Source organism: Triturus cristatus, chromosome 5_1 (assembly GCF_964204655.1).
Source record: "Triturus cristatus chromosome 5_1, aTriCri1.1, whole genome shotgun sequence".
NCBI lineage: Eukaryota > Metazoa > Chordata > Amphibia > Caudata > Salamandridae > Triturus > Triturus cristatus.
In genome coordinates, this window is record NC_140587.1 from 987157213 (window position 1) to 987183517 (window position 26305).

The window sequence follows — 26305 nt, forward strand, 5'->3', positions numbered from 1 at the left end:
ACATATTACATGACTCATGACATGGTCGGTGACATCACTGATGACATCTCAAATGGCATTGGGCCAATTTACTTGATCTTGGGCTCATTGTGCTCCTGGTGGTGAGCTCTAACCACCAGGGCAATTTTAACCAGGGCCTCTAAAGGAAGCTGGTGTTACTGGCTCCCTGCGTCCGCCTCACCCTCTCTCTGCCCTTCCCAGGTGCCATGGTCTTCCCCAGCTGTTCCTCAGAAGGAAAAAGGGGGCCAGCACCACTGACCCTGGTGAGAACCATCTAGTCCTGGGGTCAGCTGCAGGCAAAGTCCTTAGTGCACCAGGGCATCTGGGGCTTCTCCTTCCAGCTGTCCATGATTCTGGTGTCACTGCCATCCAGTTCCTGGGTCTTGCTCACTATCTCTCCCTTGTGCAGAGGTTTACAAGTGTGTGTGCGGAAATTTGTAGATGTCAGACTCCTCAGGCCAACCTTAGAATGCTACATCTTTTTACCCCTGCCCCAACCCTCCTCCGCAGCATTCTGGGACAATGCAAAATGGTAGAGCCCTTCTTCCTCTGGTCAGAGCTCCTGTTTCCACCCAGAAGTGTAGCTATGATAATGGGCAACATTTCCCTTGTGATTACTCCCAAACTATTCTGGGGTAGCTCCCCCTCTCCCTGGTTTTGAAGCAAAGTTGGCTAGAGCGATAAAGGAAGGGGGCAGGCCTGGTGTCAAGTTCATCTTTTGAACATAATCCTGTTAATGGGCACAGTGCTGTGGCCATCCTGTGAAGGGAAGGCCAGCACCTGCATCACCCAACCTGTTTGTCATCTGGGAGGAATCCACATCTCACCACTGTGAAGCCATCCAGCTTCCGGATGACCGTTGAATTCTTACAAGCTTTAGGTACAAAAAGTGTACGTTTTTAAAGTTACCTTTTGCTCAATAGGTAGAAAAAATGTGATTTCACTATTAAATTGGATAGTGGATATCTATAAAAATGTGTCCTTGAATCATATCTCTTGCTGCTACCAATTCAAATGTAATACTTTTTAAATCTAAAAGTTAAAGCTAGTGTTTCCCTTGGGAAGCAGCCAGCCTTGTTACGGTGAAAATAGCATTTGAGGATATTTCACTGTTAAGGACATGTTCAACATTAATTTCTACATTTCCTACTATTCAATTTCAAGCACTCAGTGTTTATGGGCAATAAGGTCTACTTAGGTGAAAATTATTAATATTTAACAAGATGGTTTAGGTCTGTCAAAAGGGGTTATCTGGCCAGGTCGAATTTGCAGTTTAAAGCTGCCGCAGGTATGTTACCTATGTGCAAGCACCCGGTTGAGCACAAAAGTAGTTTCTCACGTGCAGCCCACACACACGTGTGCACAGGCATGTGCACATGTGTTTGCATGTAACCATCATAGTGCCCCTTACCTTAGTTGCATTGCAGTGCCCTTATCTTAAAAAGTGGACACTGGTGGGAAATGTACACATTCCCATTATCATGAAACTACTGTTAGTAAGACTCATGTAGTGACACTCCCCACATGGAAGGTTTAGAAACCAGGAGATCAAAAGCAAAAAAATCCTGGAAGACCGAATGGGTGAATCCCATTTGCAACAGTGAAGGCCAATCAGTTCTCACCACAATGTTTTATAAAAGTTATAGCAAAACAAAGCAGGCACTGAAGAAGCCAAAAGATTGTCAACCAACAACAGACTGATAGGTGTGCTAATGGTTGTTACTTATGTTGCTGAAACAGCTGGAAAAAAATTCGCCAACCCAAGAAAAGGCACGAAATGCGAAGAAAGTCACAGAGTCTTTAACTTTTTGTGGGCTTTCTTTGTGTGTTTTTGGAGTTATTAACAGAGCAACTCACCTACGTAGAAACCCTGCTGTTTAAAAAAAAAAATCAAAGGGCTGGGGTCAAGTCACACGTTTGCAGACCTTTGCCATAATTATTCAAACTTTTGACCAATCTGCACCAACTATGGCATGCTGAACTCCTGAACTTTGAACTCCCGGGCGTTTCTTTAATAGTTGGCTGAAACCAGTCAGGAGTTGAACGTATTAAGGAGCACAAATGCAATTTCCTATGGAGTGAAGTGTCAACCATATAACTTAAAAACAAAGTATTTGCAGATTTCAAAATAAAACTGATCAGCAGTGGATTAGAGTGTATATCGTAAGTGGTGTGATTTGAGACCCATTCTGAGGAGCAGGAGTGGGTCATCTTGTGACAATGGCTGCTCAGTTTAAACACGAAGGACGCCAATCAAAAAGCATTCTCTTCTGCTTGTGGTATTAATAATAGTAGTAAAGTATAAGTGAACGCTCAATTAATAGAGTTTGCAGACAGAAATATGACTATAAATTGACTGTAAGAATAAGAAAGATCTTCATTAAATGCTTTCTATTTTTTTCTTTTTCTTCTGTAACCACTGATATTTTAATTACTAACGCAGATTAAGGAGATGTGGGGAAAACATATTTAGGATGAAAAAACGTCTAAATATGTACTCTGCAATGGTAATGTGTATGCATTGAAAAGTGTGATAAATAATTTCTTCAAGTCTCACAATGTCATTTGTTTCTCTCCTGTGGCTCCATGTCAATCAACCAAATCAAAGCATTTAGATTAAAAAACCAAAAGAGTGTGCCAGGAATTCGAGTTGGAAGGTCTATGGGTACAAAGGAGACACTGAGCCCCATTTGTAATAACTGGGGTATTTTACCACTGGTGTACTGGGACTCTAGTGTTCCAGAGCCCTGGAGCCCTTTACAGGGAACCAAGTATCCCTTTTCAGCTCTTCGCTCTCAGGTTAGAGAGGCAGTGCATTCCAAGGCTTACTCCAGGGAGGTACTGAAGGCTATAGGCTCAGCATGAAGAGATGCCACATGCAAGAAATCACTGTCCATCAGTGCTTTTTCTTATAAAAAATTAAACGTTCTTTATTACACACATGACTAAATACTACGAACAAATGTAAATGGAATGGCAGGCGGTTGTGCCTATGATGGTCTCTAAAGGGTCTCGCAACAAACAGGGGGTGCACAAAAACCTGCTAGGAAAGCACTTATGAAGGTGGATGTTGACTAATAGACTCTAATTGGTGGGAATATATACATTAAATTGTCTGTATTCACACACTTTTGCAGTGCCGGTGAGGGACACTGGTGTTTTGCAAATATTGAGACCTTATAATATGCATACTGTGTTTTTGATGTGTGTTGTTATATCTTTACAGCATGTGGGCCTGACGACAAGCTGGTACCACAGATTAATCCTATACTAGTAAAAGTATGGTAACCTATTTTTAATATTATTATTTTTGCACAAACTAAGCAGAGTGACATAGTGAACGGTCCTAAGGAATGCCAAGAACCTTTCTGGTCTACTAAGGCAGAAACATGTCGACCTGACCCTAATAGGGAATATCCATACCCCTACTTTCACTGAGCTTTTTAATCTATCCACTGAGGACACTAATAAAGATTAATCTTGCCCACCAGGAGGTAGTTTTAAACTCACATTTAATTTTATTATTTTTTGCAGTCTTCCCCTCACTCCGCCCTACATTGGATGATATAAAACACCTCGCACTCCTCTCCTATGGGAGAGTTGTAGCCCACACTGGGTACCTTGCGGTCCCAGTGTGCAAGAGGGAACCCAATGATGAAGCATGTCACCCTAGGGTGAGTGAGAGTTCTCATACACTCCAAAATGACGGCAGAGGAAAACAGGGAGGACTTTCTTCTCTCCAACTCCTATGCAAGAGAGTGCCGCATGAGTCCCTGTCTCATAGGCCACTGCAGACAAGCCCTTTGGCTCCAGGGCCTAATGCATTCCCCACTCCTGGGGCACTAGCCCTTCATGGGAATTGAAAGATGATGAGTGGGCCACATGCACTCCCTGGATGATTTTATCCCCTGGCCCTCCCAAAGACCAAAGGTAAACTGGATTGGGGTAACTCTACAAGCGGCTCCTCTCAAAAGTGCTCTCGCAGTTAAGGGCTCCTTGCTGGGCTTAGGATGAATCTCTTGACTCAGTAAGGACTCTATAAGTCCAGAGGACTTACAGAATGGTCCACAAGTGTATCTTCAATTCATGAAGATGTTTCAGGCACCGATGGCTCCTTTTATATGGAAAAAAGTGTGCTTTGCCCCTGGTGGCACTCTTCAGCCACCAAGCAAGTTTGGGCCTTCTAATCTCTAAACATTTAGTACTGTTAAGGAACTTGACTCTTAACTGCTCTCACAGAGATAAGGGAAAACTCTAGACCAGGCCTCCTGCCCTTAAGCTCCTAAGAGCCTTCTTGAGGCCTCTTTTGCATCTATGGCACCAAGCTCCCTCTCTCAAGCAGCAGTGGCTGTGCTGGACCCATGAACTGCTCCTTTGTCTGGGCTTTTACTTATCCTCTTTCTTGGGAATCCCTCAGCAGCTTCCTGGAGTCCTCCAGGTAGGTTACTCTTTCTGGCTACTGTCCCCAAACTTCATGGCTATCTGGCCAAGGTGCCTGTGAGTCTGGCAGGAGTTTGTGGTCCCCTTTTTGGGTTGTCTCACAGAAAACCAATCCATAACCCAGACGTTCCAGAAAACCCTCACCTCCACTGTCTCCCAGATTGTCCACCCCTCTAATGTCCCCCAGAGGGAGTGGGAAGGCCAGTGCCACTGGCCCTGGAGACAAATACTAGTCCTTGAGTGCCAGCTGGAGTCAGAAGTTCTTGAGTCCTCTTTTCAGTTGGGTGTTGGAAGTCCTTGACTTCAGCAGGGTCAGGAGTACTTGAGTCTGTTTTCTGAAGCAGGAGTCTTCTCTCTTCCAGATGGACCTTCTTTTTCAGAAGTTGTTTTTTCCAGGTCCCAGAATGTCCTCAAAAAGTCTCCTCCTTCTGCTGGGGCTTTTATGTGGGTACCTGTGTGCAAACAGTAGCTGACACAATATGACTCCACCCATGTCCCATCTCTCCTGCATAGCAACGTAGACTTTTTAAGATATACATTTTAAGAGGTCAGTAGCCACCACTCTCTGAGAGCCTTAAACTCTGCACCTTACTGACTGGCAGAGCAGGCGTGTCCATTCAATCCGAAACATCACAGGAGAGTGTCTCCTGTGAGTGGTGCTGGATGTTTGGCTGCCTCCATTTGCTTCTCTGGGAATGGGCATGTCCAGTTTTGCCAGGCACTGTGAATGCATTTAGCCTAGAAAGCAAAAGACACACAATTGATGGACGGAATGCAGAACAAATCAAAATATTCAGCCCTAGTCAAGAGATCTGGGTTAAATCCATCATTCTTTTGCTCACCATGCCACCCCAGTTTAGACCTGGCCATATGCAAATCAGTCTTGACCCTGTGCCTCATGGGAACAGTCCAGCCCGAACTGCCAAGCCAGGTCCTCCCTTGACCAGAAACAAGCATCCTAGGACCGGTTTCGGGGTTTCACCCCTCTTCAGCCAGGATAGCTTGATTCCAGTGGCACAGTGAGCCCAGGACCCACGTCTGGGCATACCTGGCGCACTTAGGGCGAGAAAGCAAAAGACACACAATTGATGGACGGAATGCAAAACAAATCAAAACATTCACCCCCATCAAGAGATCTGGGTTAAATCCATCAATCTTTTGCTCACCATGCCACTCCAGTTTAGACCTGGCCATATGCAAATCAGTCTTGACCCTGTGCCTCATGGCAACAGTCCAGCCCGAACTGCCAAGCCAGGTCCTCCCTGGACCGGAAACAAGCATCCTAGGACCGGTTTCAGGATTTCACCCCTCTTCAGCCAGGATAGCTTGATTCCAGTGGACTGTTCCCATGAGGCACATGGTCAAGACTGATTTGCATATGGCCAGGTCTAAACTGGGGTGGCATGGTGAGCAAAAGAATGATGGATTTAACCCAGATCTCTTGACTGGGGGTGAATATTTTGATTTGTTCTGCATTCCATCCATCAATTGTGTGTCTAATGTAATTAGCTTATGCAGATTCATCCCCCTTCTTCTCCCAGGAACAGGCTTCATCCCATCTGGATGGGCCTATTGTGAAGCCTTTGATTTACCTGGTGAATGATTAACTTGACCAAGCATGGTAGTTCAAAGCCCTTATCTAATTAAGGGCTAACTCAGAGAAATATGACCTAAGTGAAAGGACACAAAGGAATGCAGATATGACCAAAATAATTTTATATTTGGAATCCAGACTTTTGTTTACATATAGAGAGATGTTACACTCTTCTCTGGCCAGCCGATGCAAAGTTGGTACTTTGGTGCAGCTTTCGCCCCTAGAATATAAATACAGTAATTTACAACAGTCGTTCAGTAAAGCACTACAGACATGCTCTACTCTAAAGAAAAGGGAACATTTTTTGAATTCCCAATTAAATAAGACCTGTACAAGTCTTGAACAATGTATTCATTATTAAATGTCTCATCTGTGACAGACCACGTGAGCGACAATACTGGACTAAGTTAGACGATAATTCCACTCACTATGCCTGCATGTGTGTGCACACATAGTCACGTTCAACCAGGTCATAGCCTCTTACTCTAGCTGCCATTGGTGTTTGGCAATCAAAAACATTTTACTAGAGCTTACAGAGAGTGAGACTCATTCACAGTAGAGATTTCAAAAACTGGGTGGCCCTAGAACAAAACAATCTAGGTGGTCTAAATGGGTCAGAACTTTATTCTTGACACAGTGCAGCAAATAACTCACAAAGACAAATATCTTAACATTATTTCTATATTTTTTTATCTACAAATAATATTAGTGCCACACTACTAAGGATATGATTGGCACTGGAATGAGAGTGTGTGTCATCTGTTGCTACAATAACAATACCCTTAGGAGTGTTATCAATTTGCCTTGCAAACATTTTGAATTCGAATTGTTTTATTCAAAGTAATGATGGTGTATCCATTTTTGTTGCATAGTCTCTGCACATCAGGACTCAAACATTTGGTTGCTCCTTTATAGAACTTGCTTAATATGATTAGCTATTAGTGTACCAATTATTTCCCAAAGTGTGCCATTTTCATGCACATTTGATCAAATGAACAGAGGTAAGGGACATATTATATGACCAAAAGGAGTAGATTTTAAGTGGGCACAGTATACATTATGTCCCTAGCAGATCTGTATGCACTGAAATCATTAAGCAGCAGACTGGAGAATGTGGCTTCCTTTATTTGCCCTGGTGTTTGCTTTGGGATGAGAGGCCTGCCCTAATATTTTCAGAAGAAAAGAAGCTAGTCTGAATTTACCAATAGAGACGATTGGAACAATGTCCGCCGCAAGCGCCACTCCCTATTTCGGTCCTGAAATACTCACAAGCTGCCTTTGGGTGGGAGAGATCCAGAATTATACCGTTTTCTGATGTCATTTGGAGGAGGTACATGAATATTCCTGACATCTACTCTAACTCTAGCTTTGGTGGTTGTAACTTTTCCACCATGGCCAGTGTCATAGCAAGGATGTCACCGGTACTAGTAAAAGCAATGAAAATGGTTGACAGATGGCTTGGTTGTAGGCCCCAGTTCCACTGCACCTGCTGCACCATTGATAGCTTTGCACCTGACTGCACCTATGTTTGTTCAACAAATGGAAATCCACAAGGGAAGAGTGGTGCAATAGGTTGTTTTTTAATTGCCTTGTACATTGGTGGCTGTGGTAATTTGCTAATTTTCAAACTGCTTACTCCAGTATAGCCCCTCTTATGAAAAATCCATTCCATGAAAAGTGCATGGTAAATGAATTGCTGAATATAACTAACATTGACGCTGTTTCAGAGGGAGAGTCTGTTTTGCTTGTGATTCTGCCGTGAGGGGAAAGGCTACATCTCTATCTGCCGTAAAGGGGACGGCCAACTACAATCCCGAGCAGCCCCTGTAGCGACGGCGACTGCCGTAACGTCTCTTCCTGTGCCTGGAGGCGCGTAAAGGACCGGCCAGCCTCCCACAGCGCGGGACGCTGTTTCAGAGGGAGAGTCTATTTTCCTTGTGATTCCGCCGTGAGGGGAACGGCTACATCTTCTCTATCTGCCATAAGGGGGACGGCCAACTACAATCCCCAGCAGCCCCTGTAGCGGCGGCCACTGCCGTGACGTCTCTTCCTGCTCCTGGAGGCGCGTACAGGACCGGCCAGCCTCCCGCAGCGTGGGACGCGTGCGGGCGAAGCCCGGGCCCAGGGCGGGCCCGTCTGCGCCCGTCAGAGCCCAGAAGAGGCCGGGCTGGGCAAGCCCTCTGATATCTTAGGTGTGGAGTCCTTAGTTCCAAGGTACTGTTGCTGTGTGGAAATCCACAGTTCGCTATGCTCAGTTTTGGTTTATTTATTAAAAAAAAAAAATTTTTTATTTGCCTGCCTTGTTGCATAGCGCAGATCTTCTGCATTTAGCACTACACCACTGTATTGCCTGATTGACTTTTAAGTTGTCTGCTTCTTTGCACAGCCCAGCCCTTTTGCACTTAGTACTACGCCACTTTATTGTCTGAGTAGAGTTATCAACAGCGTGGGGTATAGGACTATTATCTCCACACTGCAACGTGTTGTGAAGGGAGCCCATCAGTACTCAGCACTCAGTCCCTGGAAGGAGCACTGGAAGGAGCACCAATTCCGGCCAGAGTGGGAATCTAGTACTGATTTCTATTCGCCTGTCTCTTTGCATAGCCCAGAGCTTATGACTTAGAACTGACCCTGCACTCACTCCGTATTAAGTAACTTTATTGCTGATTTGTTTTCCTTAATTTGCTTGCCCTTTTGTACTTAGCACCACGCCACTTTATTACCTGAGTGGAGTTATCAATAGCGTGGGGAGCGCGTTAACATCCAGCGCAAGGGAAACATCGATTTGTGCTCCGTTTTGTTCATAAGTAGTGGTTTCTACTCTCTTTTTTCTCTTCTGATTGAATGATGAGTAAGGGTAAGGCACTAATTGGGAAGGGGGTGGTGGGTACGCTTGATGCCTTCCTGACGAGAGCAGAATCGGCACTAATGCACGAAATAGAGTTAACTGAACGGCGACTTTCCCTTGAAACCATGGTAAGTTAATCGCAAGCTAATTCAGATGTATATGACCTAACTGGCACTAATGCCCAGAACAAGGAAACAGCTCCAACTCTGGTACTTCTGGACTCACAGCCCACCTAAATAAATCTACTAGATTGCAGTCAAGGACAACAGGCACCAATCGAGCATAATCCAATAACTACTAGGTCCCGGGGACAACAATCTAAAATTAACCAAACAAGACCTCATCAACCACCTGCCAAAAAAAGAAATGGTCAGGGGGTAGCCAGACAGGTTACTGCAAGGGGAAAAAATTTAACTCCAAACTCGAAAGTGACCACGGGTCAGTTAAACGCCCTTTTGCCAGATTCTAACCCCATAACTAATACTATACAAGACGCCAACACCGGAGAATTCTGGAATAAAGTTAGAGAGATCTTTACAGATTCACTAAAACCTGTTTTAAATATGTTGGGTGATATGGAGGGTGGATTGTCCAGCATAGAGAAGCGACTAAATACCCAGATTGTAACAATGACTGCTAAAAGTAATACCCTTGTAAACGTTGACCCTGCCCAGTGGGTAGGTGAGCAAACCCTTATATCTCATTCGAGTAGTATTATTGATAAGAACTATCAAAATTGCTCACAGCCAGGTCTGAACTCACAAATTATAAATGCTAGATTAGTAGGACTACCCCAAACTGGAATAGGGAGTGAAAGGGCGACAGAGAATCATAGAGGGGGCACCGACCACCCACAGTCAGTGCCCCCTGGACAAGGTCCTCTAGGTCGACAAACAGCTAGAGTGAACCTGGGAGATAAAGCAATTTCTCTTCCAATTCTGCAAAAGGCATCACAGCCTTTTGCAGTTGCCCCAAAGACTTTACATCTCCCACCAGACGCAAGTCCGTTAACGGTGATGTTGGTTAATGTTCCTTCGTTCTCTCCCGGGGAAACGGAACACTGGTCGGCTCTGAGTAATAAAGCCTTGTACTTTCTATCGGGGAGAATGGGAATTAAAAATAGGCTTTTCTCGGAATTTAAAATGGCCAGGCGAATCGAATGGGTGGGCAATTTGAAGAAAAGCCTGCCCGGTGACTGTATTGTGTTATCTTTTTCCTCTCAACATTTAGTGCAAACGATTATGGAGAGGATGGGTAATTGGCCAGTAAGAAACAAAGGGATAAGTGTGGTCCAGCTGGATTTTTTCTATCACCCCCCAAGACGGGTTTGTAATCGCAGAGAAGAAGGACCATTCACTGGGCCTCCTTCTTACATTTATTCCGTACCCATTTTTAACCATTTTGAGGCTCTGAACAACCTGGAGGAGATAGATTGACTGTGTAATTTATCCCCTCCGTCTACAGGAGGTGCAGTTTCGGGTGACTGTCAATCTATATGGCAAGTGACTAAAAGGAGTCCGTCATTTAGAGATAGCCCTAATAGCCCTTCAACCCCAGGTTTACTAGAGGTCTCAAAGGAAAATGCAGTTTCTGTAAGCCCAACAACTGCGCAGGTGGAGATTCTTGACTCTAGCACCAAAATTAGGGGTTTAGGTGATGAAAATTTTAACTGTTCATCTCACCCCTGTTTGAGAAATATTTTATCTCCCCCTCCCGCTACAAAAAGGAACATCTGTTCTTGGAACGTAGCTGGGTTGCGCTCAAAGATAGATAATACAGAGTGGATTGAGTTTATCCATGGTATGGATATTTTAACCTTACAAGAAACATGGTTTATAGACTCGATACATATTAACGGGTATAAAACATTGAACACACAGGCTGTAAAGAGTAGGGGTGTAGACCAAAAGGAGGACTCTGCACTTTTATCTCAAATTGTTTGATTGTGGATAAAGTAGTATTTCATCAAGGTGATTGTTACTATCACATTATTGAAATGGTATGTAGTGCAACTCAATCCATGATTGTGGTTAATTTTTATAACAATGCCCCAGAGGGAGAACTTGGTACGGTGGATAGAGCATTGAGTGGGGCTTTGAATGCTATTTATAAAGAGGGTAGAAAAGACTGTATGTTAATTGTTCAGTGAGATTTAAACTGTGCTCCCTGTAGTAATACTGATCCTAGGTTGTGTGGTTTGGCCGAGAAGGAAGAACAACACTGTACGCATTTTTGTCATTCAAGGACTGGGGAGTGTTTCAATGAACTTTTTCATATGTTTGATCTGAGTATTGTAAATGATCTTTTAATTCCTTTTCTACCTTTGTCCTATACTTTTAATGGCCGAGGGTTTGCATCAATAATTGATTATATGCTAGTCTCCCAGATCCATGCATCAACGGTCCACACCTTTAAGGTAGAGGATATTGAGCTGAGTGATCGGTACCCGCTTTGTTTAGCGATCACACTGCCCCTGATTATTCCCCACAACTGCAAATACAAAAGAGGTGATATTTTACCAGGAGACCTAGTCTTACATCATACAAATGGGTACTCGTTGCGGTGGTCAAAGGTGGACCCAGTGGTGCTGACAAAACAACTGATTACCAATTGTAAACGTGACATGGATATCTGTCTAGATGAGCACTCACCTTGTGAAGAGATAGTTCAATCCTTTATAGAGATTACAAAAGAGGTGAAGACTCTTTTAAGGGTTCAATCTCAAACAAAACAGAAAAACGAAGGTTGGTTCGATAAAAACTGTGCATTAGCCCACTCCAATCTAAAGAGGGTGTTACGCATGAGGCCGAGATCTATTCCTGAGGTAAGAAAAGCAAGGATAGAATACCAGAGAGCATTAAAGGTAAGGAAAAGTGGCCTATGGGACGAGGCCTGGGAATCCCTCCATACTGCTGCTATGCAGAAAAATAACGTGGCCTTCTGGAAAGCAGTTAGAGCACCTTTTCTGACTGTGGACCAGGGTCCTTCAATTGAGATTGCGATCTCGGAAGAGGAGTGGGTCAACTTCTTCTCTAAAGTTTATAATGATAATTCGCATGTGGTTCTTGTGAGGAGCCATATCATTACTCCTCAAGTAGTAAACCCGGTGATTTCTATGCAGGTAACGCTGGAGGAAGTGGAAAAGGCCCTGGTACGGAGCCAAGTTGGCAAGGCTCCAGGACCTGACGGCGTCCCAGTTGACCTGTTTAAACATAATGTGCAATTGTGGGGCCCTTTAATTACTCAGGTAATTAATGCAAGCTTAAGTTCCACATTTCCAGGGTCCTGGGCAGAATCTACAATAATTCCAATTTTCAAGAAGGGGGAAAGATCTAATCCTGGGTGTTATAGACCCATCTCCGTTCTTGATTCAATGGTGAAAGTCATAGGTCGGATCCTTTAAGAACGGCTTGAAACGTGGGCAGAAGATACCGGCACCCTCTCGGATTTACAATATGGCTTTAGAGAGGGGTTAGGCACTGTCGAGCAAAGCCTAAATCTGTCTATGTTAATGGGGAAGTATATAAGGGCAAAGAAGGGCCGCCTGTTATGGCCTTTGTTGATTTAACGGCGGCGTTCGAATCATTGAGACATTGTAAATTATGGGTGATTTTGGTCTCGCTGGGTGTGGACCCTAATATAGTAGCCTTTTTACAACAATTATACAGTGAGGCGGCTGCTAGGGTCCGATATGGTAAGGGAGGCGAGTGCACTAGAGCTTTTCCCGTCAGGTGGGGGGTCAGGCAGGGCTGTGTCCTGGCCCCCTTTCTTTTTAATTTGTATATAAATGCACTAGGAGATGAGCTGCTTAAGAGCGGCAAGACTTCCCACGAGTAGGAGGCCGTCTGATACCTACCTTACGGTATGCGGACGACGCAGTTCTGATGGCACGCACGCAAAATGGTCTACGAAGGGTTTTAGGCAGTTTTAAAGTTTTTATGAAGGATCTGGGCTTATCTATTAATGTTTCGAAAACTTTTATCATGAACTGTGGAAATAAGAAATATAGAGGCCGGGGAAGGGAAATGTTTCTGGAAGGTAATAAGGTATCCCAAACGACAAGTTTTTCATATCTGGGTATATTATTTAATAACGATGACTCCTGGACAAAAACCATAACTGCAAAAACACTCGCATTTATGAGAACCACCAGTGCACTTGCCACTTTTTGTAGGAAACTGGGTCGTAAGCCACCTGGAGAGATTCTACAAATTTATAAAGCAAAATGTCTCTCAGCGGCCATGTACGGAGCAGGGGTATGGGGGTTCATGAACCGACTTCCGATACAATTGGTGGAAAATGCTTTTTGCGCTTTATTTTGTCGGTACCACAAAGCACGTCTACCTTTGCCTGCCATGAGGAATTGGGTCTTGCTTATGTATCGGATCTTAAGAAATAGAACCCATACTTCTCTGGCATAGGATATGGTCACAGAAACAGACGGAACTGAATAGAACTATTATGTCGGATGTAATGAGACTTGATGGGGTTCGTATGATCCCCTGGATGAAGTATGTCGAATATTTTTTATTACTATTAGGCAACCCAGAGTTTTACTCAAACCCCAGCTCAATGATTGGTATCTCTAGAAAGGTGTTAAAATCTAGGGGCCTTGTGTACCTGGCTGAAGAGAGAGCATTAGGTGAGTTATCAAAACCTTGTGTGTTGAAACACCGGTTAACACTTACAACTGGAGGGATGGAGCCATACCTGTCCTTTGTATCTAGTGGGTTTGACAGAATGTTGCTTTTTAGATTCAGGTTAGGATCTATCCATAGATTATTGTCATTTCCTATAATGAATGACTGGTCGCATAATTTATCAGTTTGCCCGTGTGATTCTCAATCAACTCAGACAACATTACACGTGATGTTCTTCTGTAAATTTTATGTGACACATAGAAAAGTATTACTTGTACCCGTTTTAAAAGCGTATGGTTTAAGATGGTGTCGCATAGCACTAATTCGCTTGCAATGCCAAGAAAATGCACATATTTCCTGGAGAATTGCTTTATACATTAAAAGAGTGCTCCTAATCAGGAAAACAATGCGTTGGGATAGTAATGAGCAGAGGGGGGTGGATGGTGATCGGTGATAAGTAACATGGATATTTGACTCTTTAAATGCACATTCGTTTTTGGAATGTATTTTATAATTGATTTGAATCTGTTTTAGCTTGTATTTTTGGGCTTTTATGATTCCACATGGATCAGTCGAATAAAGTATTTATTATTATTATTATTATTAAGTACCTGTATTAAAACTGTTTGGGCTTCGCCAATGTCAACCTGCACTTTTGGCTTTACAACAACTAGAAAACGTGCATTCTGTCTACAGGACAGCAATTTTCCTGAAAAAGGTCCTGAGTTAAAGGAAAAAAATGTTTACCTAAATGTTTCTCCAATTTAAGTGGGGGTTTTGTCGGTTTTAGCAAAGTTTTATCCTATGGAAATTTTATAAATTCAGAGTAAATGAACTTCTATGAACTCATTTTAAATATGAATGGTTGTTGTAATTATATTCTATTGTGCTCTTATGATTGTTTTCTCACAATCGAATAAAGCTTACTGTGCTTGGTTTGATTGAATTAAAGCAGGACTATTTGACATATGTTAACAAACTGAGAGACGTAGAACTTAAAAGTGTGAACTGTTGATGTTAAATATGGACAGTCTTCCCTAGCATGGATCTGACTTAGAAATAGTGATGGCCAATGGAGACAAAGACAGGTGGGGTGGGTGGAAGGGGCAGGGGTGAGGGGGGCGGCGGGAGGCACACGGGATAATAATAAAAATACAAAAAAACAAGACTTACCTTGTGCTGCTGGCCGCCTCGCGCTCCTCTCTTCCTGGTACCAGCAGTCTCTGGGACAGCATCAAACTCCTCATCCAATCCCCGCAATGCTCTCAAGCATGAGAGTAGCGTGGGGATTGGCCTGAGCAGGCTAAAAAGACGCTGTCTGCACAGCCGGGTTGGAGAAACCTAAGTGCGCATGTCAGTTTGGCTGGCCTGAGACAACCAGGCAAACTGACATGCATACTTAAAAATGCATGTACCAGTCCTCCTCCTCCCTCCCATGCCCTGGCCCTGCCCCTCTCTGCACACGCTGGCACAGAGCCAGCAGCTGGAAAAGAAAACAACAGTAACATATGATTTTATTTTTCAGCTGCTGGCTCTGAGCCAGTGGGGCGACGCTCCTCTGCCATGGCGGAGGAGACGCCACTGCTTAGGAAACCTTTTTTGTATGGAATACCTGCTGACTAAGAAAACCTGTGGGTATGGACTGCCTTCTGTCCCCGTTTAAGCGATGTTAATTGCCCGAGGCTTTGATGCCTCAAACTGGAGAGGCCTATTACTGTTGCTTCCCCCTTGACTTCTGCTCAGGGCCTCTTGCTCTGAACTCTGAAACCACATATAGTAAGCGCTATATAAATGCAATAACAATACAATACAATACAATATGGACTGTCTTTGCTTAACCATGAATAGTAGTGGAAATAAAAAGACCAGAGTACCAGAGAAGTGTGATCTGGACAGCTGAGCCATCACGTCTTAGGCTGTATCCCCTCATATGTGTTGGTGCATCACACTGAGAAATGCTGAATTGAGTGTGCAGTAAAAACATCATTGCATGGTTCCATCTAGACAATGAATATTGTTTGGTAAACGTGAAAGAAAGGGGACCTTCAGTGCAAGGGTAATAGTTTACAAAAGCTGCAGGGTTTCATTGATTTTTGCACTTGGTAATTACCCCATGCTGAAAACTCGGCAAAGGTCAGAGAACAATCAGAAATATACACGGAAAACAGAATTTAGCCACAACATCAGAATCGAGCACTATCTGTGCCTAAACACTCCTTAGTTCTTGCTTAAACACGTTTGTTGTAGTGCCTGAGAACATTTTCAATAGCACCATTAAAAACATCATCAATGCACTCCCATTTCATATCACCTCATCAGACCGCACTCAATTGCTAAAACCATTAAAACCGATAACCTGTTCTTTGCCAGCCATCATAAAAATCATCAATTCTTTCCTATTGGCAGGGAATGTTCCACTTAAACGTAAAAATGCTTTCATCTAACAACTTTTTAAGAAGTTCACAATTCACCCTAATGTTTTGCTATTTATGACCAATCTCAGGCATCCCTTTTATCGCTAAAAGTGATGCTAATCATTTGAGTTTGAGTTTGAGTTTGAGTTTAAATTACTTCTAAAGCTCACGTACACCTAACGGTTTCATGGCGCTGTGGTTCACTGAAACCTCAGTTAGCAGATGGGCCAGGAGACAGGGGGAAAATCATTGGGAGAAGGCCTGTGAAAAAAGAAAAGTTTTTAATGCTTTACGAAACAAAGGATAATGGGTGAGGGACCTGAGGTAAAGCGGGAGAGAATTCCAGAAGGTGGGGGCAATAGTTGAGAATTTGGAGCCTCCCCATTTTTTCCGGCGAAAACGGGGGACAATCAGCAGATGTTGGGAAGATGATCTCAGTTCCCTTGCGGGGGTATAGATTCTGATCTCAGAAGAGATAAAGGCGGGGGCGGATCCTAACTGGGCCTGAAAGGAAATACAACCCATTTTGAACAATGAGCGTTCACGGATAGGAAGCCAGTGGAGGGATTTAAGAAGCGGAGTGACGTGGTGTGACTTGGACAAATTGTAGACTAGACGAGCGGCCTGATTCTGCACCAGCTGAAGCCGTCGAACATTGTAAGCAGGCATACCGCAGTATAACGCGTTGCCGTAGTCTAGTCTAGAGACAACCATAGCCAACACAATAAGTTTGAGGGCAGGAAAAGAGAAAAAGCGGGATACCTTGCGGATAGTGCGGAGAGAGAGGAAAGAAGAGGACACCACAGAGCTCACCTGAGAGTGCAAAGTAAGTTGGTCATTGATCTTAAAGCCGAGCGCTTTGACAGAAGAAGAGGGGGAAGGGGGGGACCAGAAAAGAGACGACCAGGGATTGGCACAACCACCTGTCAAAACCAGTTCGGTCTTATCCGGGTTTAGTTTCAGGTGGTTGTGACTCATCCAGTCCCGGATGAAGATCATAGTGGTTTGAAAATTAAATATGGAGTCAGTGGATGAAGACAGAGTAAAGATGAGCTGGAGGTCATCCGCATAGTTAAATACGGAGACCTCCATTTGTTGAAGGGAAAAAATGAGAGTGGCAATGTAGAGATTAAACAGTAGTGGGGAAAGGGAGGAACCCTGGGGGACCCCACACGGCACTTTACAGGGCTTAGCCGAAAAGTCGCCCAGCCGTACTGCTTGGAAGCGGTCCCTAAGGAAGGAAGACAACCAGACCAGGGCTACCCCGCCGACCCCAGCCGCCCCGACACGGGAGAGTAAGATGGAATCGTCCACCGTGTCGAAGGCGGCAGACAGGTCGAGGAGGACCAGGGCCTGGGGAAGGTTGGTGTCAATACCTTCTCTGAGGTTGTCAAGGACGGATATCGCCACAGACTCGGTGGAATGAGCGGGGCGAAATCCGGCCTGACGGGGGGCCAAGACCCGGTTTTCCTCTACAAAGGTGGTGAGGGCCCTGGTCACATGTCGTTCCAGTACTTTCCCTAAAAAGGGGAGTAAGGAAATGGGTCGAAAGTTGACAGGGGCAGACGGGTCGGCGCCAGGTTTTTTTAAGATAGGAAGAATGATGGCTGTTTTTAGAGTGGGGGGAACAACTCCCTGAGATAAGGAGCAGTTGAGAAAGGAGAGAGGTGGTGCCATGCAAGTTGTGAAAATGAGCCTGAGGATGTGAGCAGGGCAAGGATCAAGGGGGGAACCAGATTTGACCAAGGATAGAAGGGAAAGGAAAGAGTCTTCGGTAAGTGGGGGGAATGAGTCAAAATGCGCCTTAGCAGGAGGGCTAGGAGAATTGTAAAAAGAGAGCGAGGGAGGAGGAATATTGGCTTTGATTTTGTCAATTTTGTCCAAGAAATAGGTGTTCAAGGAATCACAAAGAGACTGTGACGGAGGGGGTTTGAGAGTGGTTCTGTCGGCATATGCAAGATTGTGAACTATAGAAAAAATTTCTTTGGGCTGGTTCTCGGCGGCTAAGATTTTGGAAGAAAAATATTCCGTTTTAGTAGTTAAGATAGTTTTTTTGTATTGCAAAAGGAGGGAAGTGTACTGGGATTTAAGGTTGGGGCAGTAGTGCCGTCTCCAAGCTCGTTCGGCATGGCGAACTGAGAGTTTCAGCGCCTTCAGTTCCTCACTGAACCAGCGGTTGGACTCATACGGCCGTTTAGAGGAAACTCGTCGGAAAGGAGCAATTGAGTCACAGCCTGACTGGAGCCATGAATTAATAGAATCAGCTTGTGCTGTAAGCGGTAAACCAAATAAGTCGGGGCAGAGGGGAAGGAGTGTGGAGGTCACTTGAGAAGCATCAATCCGGCCCCAAGAGCGTGCCCAAATATTTTTAGGAAGTGAGGGCTTTGTGGTTAAGTGAAGAGGGGAAGAAAAGGAAATCAAAAAGTGATCGGACCAGGAGCAGGGGGAGATAGAAAGAGACACAATAGGACAGTTGAGAGACCAAATCTGGTCGAGCGTGTGACCCTGAATGTGAGTAGGGGAGTGAACATAGGAATTGAAATTAAGGGAGCGAAGGGTGTCAGAAAATTCTTTAGAATTGGAACATTCTACAGGGTCAGAGGGCCAGAAGTTAAAATCACCTAGCACCATGATGGAGGAGTTATTAACCGCTAGGGTGGCCACCAGATCTTGAAACCCAGGAAGAAAGGCTTGGGAGGGTTGGGGGGGACGGTACACGAGAAGGCAAGTGAGAGGAACTTTGAAAGAAAGAGAGCGGACTACTAAAAAATCGGAAGTACCAATAGGGGGGAAAGTAAGAGGCTGAAAGAGGAATTCTTTCCGAGCGATCAAGGCGACACCACCGCCCGCTTTATCTGTAGATCGGTCGGCTTCGAAACCACACTCCAGACCTCAGAGAGGTTCTGAAATGAGCTCCAGACCTTGAAGAGGTAAGAATGTCTCCTTAATAAACACCAGGGTTGAACTCCTTTCTTCCAGGGACATCGATCAAAATTGGGCCTTGATTCTTCTAGATCTGTCCCTGGTGCATGAGATGGCTGACCCTGACTACAGACTATGGTTTGGCTGATTGTTGTGGTACTGATTTTGTTCCACTAATGCATTTCAAACTCCACGCCTCAGGTAACATGTGATCCCTTCTTATCAAAACCTCAAGTGACCTCTGGAGACTCTCGGGGTCCTCCATCTTGCCTACTCCCTTCAACACTTATTTGACTACTGTGGCGTGATCCTTACAGTCACAACGTTGGCTACCATGTATATGCAAATAATACGCAAAACACATTAGGATGATAAAAAAACTAGAAAAGTAATGTATACATTTCTCCACCAAGTGCAAACATAAATGACAGACAATTGACTTACCTGAACAGGAAAAATAACGTGGGTATTACACATTGTTCCCAAAGAGTCTGAGACTGTTACCATGATGTTGTCTCTCTTTCAGGACTCTCTTCCTACCATTTAAATTCAGTTGTAAGCTTTAACACAGAACTGTCACTCACTACACAGATCAAGACTGTGCCCAAGAATATGTTTTTCTTCTGCCCTCATCATAACCACAGCCCTGTCACGCTATGATTACTGTCGTTGGCCCTACAGATCCCTCCCTGCAAATACCTCAAGGAAACTACAGGGAACAAAATACTTAACTGCCCAACTCATCCGCGGTTTGAAATATTCTGATTACATCACCCCTACCTTATTCATTTATATTATTCATTTATTTGACATTTAATACAGCATGAACAAGACTCACAAGTGCTTTATCTGAGAGCGAATGAAACTACAGAACATGATAGTGGGGTCGATGTGGATAACAACAGGGATAGGGAGTCAGTAAATGGTATTATTCAGGAGGAGGAGATCTTATTGTTCAAAAAGATATATCCGCTGTGCAGTCTCATAAGTGGGTTCTAGTAGAGCAGTTACCAAAGAAACCATGGGCAAATGAGATATTGCACTCCTTGTTAGAACCAGGAAGCATCAATTACATCTCTGTTGCAGTATTTTATGACCACATGTCCTGCATTCAGTGATAGGAAAATCATGCAGGAGATGATCATATTTGAAAGTGTTGTTTAAAGAGAAAACCTTTAGGTCTCTCTTGAAAGTATTGAAATGCAGGATTCATGCTGAGACTATATGGGATAGAGTCACACAACCTGGATCCACTCATCGAGAAAACTTGATTTAGAGTTCAGTATTTCTAGTTTGCTTGTATTTCCAGGAGGTGGGTGTTTGTACTTAGGGGTGACCTTGAGTCACCCTATGTATTTAGTTTATCAGGTAGATATTTTGGGGAGTTTTGGGGAATAGCCTTATGAACTATGCATGCCAGCTTGAAATATCTTCTAAACTCCACAGGATGCCAGTTTAGAGAGAGTAGAATTGGGACTGTATGATCAGATCAAGGTGTTAGGTGAGCAGCAGCATTGAGGGCTGGTTTCGAAGTAGCAAGGCGAGTATTTGGGATACCCTTGAGAAAGTAGAAGCAGCAAAGCAGCTTTAAGAAGATCTGAACTTGCACCGCAGCATTAACGCTATCATCTAGAATGAGGGTCTTAATTCCACAAAGGATTCTGAGTTGATAATGTGGCCCTTTTGCTTGTGTGCTAATGTGGATATGTGATTAAAGTTTTTTTTTTCCAAAAGTAAAACCTAATTATTTAGTATTAGTTTTATAATCAATCTATTGGCAGCCAAACAAAGGACTGATTTAAAATATAACCCTAATTGTGGCTCTGTCCCGGACAGATTTTCTGGACTATTCCCACCTTATCTCAATGGTTGGCATCCTTACCCCATCTCATGATTTGTTTCAGCCGAAATACAAATGAGAAACACAGGCGTTATGTCTCTCCCCCGTCGAGGTTCCTCCAGCTGCAATTCTGTTCATTTGCCTCTTTGGCAATAGGCTAACATCAGAACATTTCAAAATTGAAGACCTATCACCCCAGGCAAGCTTTTGATCTTGAATGTCCGTCCTGCCTGTATATCAGGTTCACTATGGTTCGCATTGGCAAGATGACTGAATTATGAAAAAAATGAATAAACTGGAGTATATTCTTTGTATGGGCTCAGAAATGAGGCACAAGCCAGGCATTGCTTAAATTTAAATAATGGTGGCCATAGATGATATTTTACTCATTTTCTCTAATAATTGGTTTGGAATAGTAATTGCATAATTCATTATCTGGTTTACTGTGCGTGGTGTTTCAAAAATCCAATGTTAAAAGAAAAATTGTCAGAAAGCATACATTTGAAAGAGTAAACGAGTGCTACTGGTATAATGCGTTTGTTTGGGAATGCTCACCAACTAAACAGGGATTCTCCAATTGCCTACCCAATCAATCAAATCAATCAAACAACATTTGTAGAGCGCAACACTGTTACCCCTAAGGGTATGTGGGTGCTGTGTCACCATTGAAGAGCCAGGTCTTGAGTCTCTTTCTGGAGTCTGCCAGAGAGGGGGCTGTACGGAGCTGGAGGGGAAGGCTGTTCCAGTTCTTGGCAGCGATGTAGGGAAAAAGCAGTCACTGCTGGAGCTGCAATGGATGAGGGGTGTTTGTGGGCAAGTGAAGAAGAGCTCAGGTGTCTAGAGGGTTGGTGGAAGTTCAGTTGGTGGTTGATGTAAGCAGATCCTAAGTCATGGAGGGCTTTGTAGGCGTGCGTGAGGATCCTTACCTGGCATCTCTTCTGCATGGGGAGCAAGTGGCGGTCTCTCTGGTGGGGGCGATGTGGGTTCATTTAGGGAGGTCAACGATGAGTCTGACTGCAGCGTTCTGTATGGTTTGGAGTCTTCTGTGGAGCTGGGTGGAGATGCCAGCATAGAGAGCTTTGCCGTAGTGGAGGCGGCTGGTGATGAGGGCCTGAGTGACGGTCTTTCTGGTGTTGGTTGGGATCCATCTAAAGATTCTGCGGAGCATGCGAAGTGTTGAAGCAGGAGGATGTGATTGCATTGGCTTGTCGTTTCATGGTCAGTTGGCTGCCGAGGATGATGCTGAGGTTGTGTGCGTGGTTGGTCTGTGTGGGTGTAGGTCCTAGATCTGTGGGCCACCAGCTGTGGTCCCATGCGGGGTCGTTCTTCCCGAAATGCTGATTTTATTGAAGCCTCCATACAGAAAAGGATGCCATGGTTCTTGCTTGTCCTATTTAGGCATGGCAGAGACCTCTACATTTGGTGGGCAGTCCTCCACCAGGGGAGCGAGGAAATGGCATCTGCTGACCTGACGAGTCAGCAGGTTGCCCACCAGGATCTAAATGACAGTTCTAAAACAGTTATTACAGGCCATTAAGAACAATAATTGAGACAACCCCCTCAAATATACGGTGTCTGATAGACTCAGGAACTCCCCCTTTATCTTGTTGAAAGCTGACAACTGCAAGGTTTGCTAATCTATAATTTTTCATTAAATTCTGCATTTACAACAAGGCTCTAATTTCACTTTAGAATGAAATAGTGTGTCAGCCAATGGCCCTTCCAATGGTCCTGTTTTAAGTGCATGATTTTCAGTTTTTCCAATGTTTAATGGCTTCTAGACTGGAAGTAACATTATATATCTTGGCACAGTGAGAATTCTTTTCACAGCAGAATGCAAAACTCAGTGTGCATGCAGATGGCATCAATCACTTTTCTGAACTGTAAGGAAAAAGGATCTCTTGAGGCCAGTGTCAAAATACCTGACACGTTGATGTGGGACTAGAAATACTACACTGCGCTGTTTTAAGGAAACATTGTTGATTTAATGAATGAAAAGCAGCGTGAGAGGCTCTTTGGATTATATGTTGGCAGCCGTTCTTTCATTCAAGAAAAGCAATAATATTACTTGCCCTGGGCGTGTTTTTATTTGGTTTATATATAATTATAAGTCGTAACCTTCCAAAGATGTCACCCCTTGCGTTTGTGCCCTTACTGTTTTTGGTGCAGTTAAATATAGTGATGTAGATGAGACATATCAGGTGAGACCAACAAGAGTTTAGGTAAAGGACGCACAAGTAGACTCCTCTGAAATATCTCTTCCTGTTCTGCTGTTGGTTATCTATTGTTTAAGGTAGAGAAATGTATAGCTGTGTGCCAAAGTTATTATGGCTGTCGAGACGTTTACTGGGGCTTGGTGACACTTCTAAATTCTCAAGTGCTTGGGGGCCAACAATCTATCTTCGAATCAGTGCGCTGCCTTCCTCATTGCCTGTTATAACGTCCTGTAACAAAGCACTTCATATCCTGTTTCCTGTTGTTTTTTGCTTCCTAGATTATGGGACCATTAAAAAGGTCCTTGCGCCTGTGAATCAAACCGCGAGCAGCTGCCTGCTGGAGGAAATTGAACTCTTCCCGCGGAAGCAGAGAGAGCCAATCCGGAGACTGCAGATCCTGCACAGCCAAAGTGTCCTGTATGTGGGCCTCCAGGAGCACGTGGTGAAGATCCCGCTGAAGAGGTGCCCGTTCCACAAAACCCGCCGGTAGGTGTCTGTCGGACACAGCAGCTTGGCTGCGGCTTAAAGTGCTTAGAGCCTGAGCTATGCACAACGATCATGGATACATTTTGTGGGTTTTCTACATAGGTTAAATGGCAGTAACCTTAGCTAAGAGTCACCGCACGGTGTAGTCATTGAGGTATTTAAGAGCCACTTGGCCCACTCTCCAGTGGAAAATTAGCCTAAGTCAACGGTGCCCAAATTTGGGTTTTGAGAGCCATGCCCGATGGTCAGCATCAACACTGAAGCCTAATTCACAAAAAGTGCAAGAGTTCATTCAGAGCTTTCTTTGCCCAATTGAATCGACTTTTGCTATTTTATTAGAAGTCACAGGTATTTCACATGTAAATCTGGAAAGCCGTGGTGCTAACAGATTTCCAGGCATACTGGTGGGGTAGTCAGGTACCGTTACTCATAGCTGGTATTCCCACTGTGCAGAAATATGCACATAGTACAAGTATGCATTGTTCAAAGCCAGTGATTATGCAATTGCACATTATTTCTATTTTATCTTTAAGGGGGAAGCATTTTTCCTTGTGGAGAATTATATTGCCCTACACCCCCACAGAGTCTGGTTGGATGAATTCCATTCCCCCTCTCATCATGGAAAAAGATTTACTCCAACTACTTGAGGGAGCAAATACATGACTATTTATAAGGGCTGAGAGGGGTTTGTGCAAGCTCACACCTCAGAAGTGTATGGGCATTGACAAACTCACAAGCCTAGCCACACCTTGAAAAGACTACTTCCCACCCCATCCGCCAGAAATTTACACCTATCTTACTGTACGCTGTTATGGTGTAAAGTTGCACAGGGATACCTGCTAGGTATCCTTTTGTGAATACCTGGAGTAGAAATTCAGTCATTTCATGCATAAACACTATTTTATGGTAAAAAAGCCTTTGTCAATTGCGCTCCGATTACGTAGATAATTCGCATTTAGATTACTTGGGAATGATTTTCAAAACCATTTGAACATTTCAGTGCCACTGACAAGCGCAAATGTAATTTTAGGTCAGGGCTAAAGACCGCTTTAGCTGTCTCTCACACCTCATGCAATCAAAATTCATAAAAGGCGCTTCCAGATATTCATACAGAGAGTGTTTTTTTCCGACCATCTTCCTCTATTGGTCTGTGCAAGTGCCATTCACATTTTCCTTCTGCCCATCGCAGCATACAGCAGGCGTTGGTTCTCTTGCATTTGAATTTTGCCTGATCACATGTCGGCCAATAGTATATTGTACCAATGCATTTTTATTTCCATTCTTTATCCTTTTTTAATTATCTTGGGTGTTTACATTTTGTCACAACCATTGACATATCTTTGATGTGCATTGAAAATACAAAAAATAAACACTCTAAACATCTACCATTACTTTATAAAAAAAATAACATTTTATATGAAATTATATTCAATAATTATTATTAAATGCAAGTTTTTTATTGCAAGCATCTAGCCACCAGGTTGAGTTAGTGGCATATTTTCTTTTCATTTTGTTGCATATCATTGCTCCAGCTAGCCAAAGCCATAGCTATCGGATATGCCAGTGCTTCTGTGTGACTGTTAAAAACATTTGTAGTTTTAAGGAGTAAATCTATTTACAAGGTGGGAAACCTTGAGAATTGGTGAGGTGTATTGGAAGGAGTTTCTCCGTGGAGAAGAATATTGCCATCAAGACAGAAAGGGTAGCTATGGGGCTTCTTTTTAGCAAGAATGATTCGGCAAAAGACAGACACACTAGTGAGTAGACACCACCAGGCAAGACACACGTATTGACATATTCATATATATAAGTCACCTTCAGATTGAAATATTTTTATGGTACCCTCTCCTCTCAGTCAACTCAAGACTTTATCAAAGGAGTGCTTCTCACGGTCAGATAGACTGTCGGTGCTTATGGTGGAATTGGCTGTCTGATGTGACAGATCTGAGGTTTAGGCAGTGGTCTGGCAGATAATCATTTTGCTTCACTGGTAGTTCAGCTTCATCCTGGTGTTTGAATTGGTCCTCAGAAGAATTTCAAGGTTCTAGGATGGTAAGGCTTTACTGTTATCAGTGTGGAGGGTCGCTGAAAACTGATCGCTGGAGTCTTGCAGTTAGTGATGTGTGATCATAAGGTTCAGGTCAGGCAACAATCCTTATGCTGCTCACCTTATGACCAGTTTTCAGTGCAGCACTTGTTCAATGTGTGACAGTGCTCATCACACTCTTTCTATTCGTGATATGTACAGATAAAGTCTGGTCTCCAGTCATAAGCCTCTTATATACCTCTTGAACCCTCTGTTCTTTTGAACCTGGCAGACAGTAGTTCTTCAGGTTTTTTTCCACATGCGGCATCAACAACAGGCCCGGCTTCAAAAAAGGCATCGGGGCGAATCAGGAAACTAGTGTACTTACTACAACAGCTGTTCTGTTTTGCCTCTATGGTGACCAGACTTTCTTCTTGATCCAAAGCTGCTTCAGTATTTGTGGCCATAGCTTGCCATGTCTATAGGGGAAAACCCTAATTATATTCCACAAGTGTTCAAGACTTCATAGAACCAATCCTTGTCTTTCACCAAGCTGATCTAAATCTAATGTGTGATATGTACAAATGCTGCGGGATTTGGATTGGGCTTGTTATGAGCTATCGCCATTCTTCCTCCTTTTAGTAAATTGCTTTACGTCTTAATTTCCTATAAATAGAAATATTCTCTTTGTTGTTCTTTGCAAAAGGCAGATGAAATTGTCAGCAAGAAGCAGGGTGAGGTACGAGCTAATGAACCTAGAGCCAGAGATCCGAGCTGGGCCATCTGAACACAGTACACGGCCATATTGGATAATTGGCATCAGAATGGACATTAGAATGGACATTCTGGGTTATTAAATTCCACCTAGGAGGTTTACCG

General features: G+C 43.8%; 1 protein-coding gene across 2 annotated transcripts in view; it reads left to right on the forward strand.

The window, feature by feature from the left end:
• Positions 1–26305, forward strand: part of SEMA5A (semaphorin 5A) — a 1729347-nt gene that overhangs the window by 1173672 nt on the left and 529370 nt on the right. For both annotated transcript variants that reach the window (XM_085606095.1, XM_085606096.1), the window contains one exon: positions 23193–23400. In XM_085606095.1, the coding sequence (XP_085462221.1) occupies positions 23193–23400 (208 nt within the window). The remainder of the gene's footprint in view (positions 1–23192; positions 23401–26305) is intronic.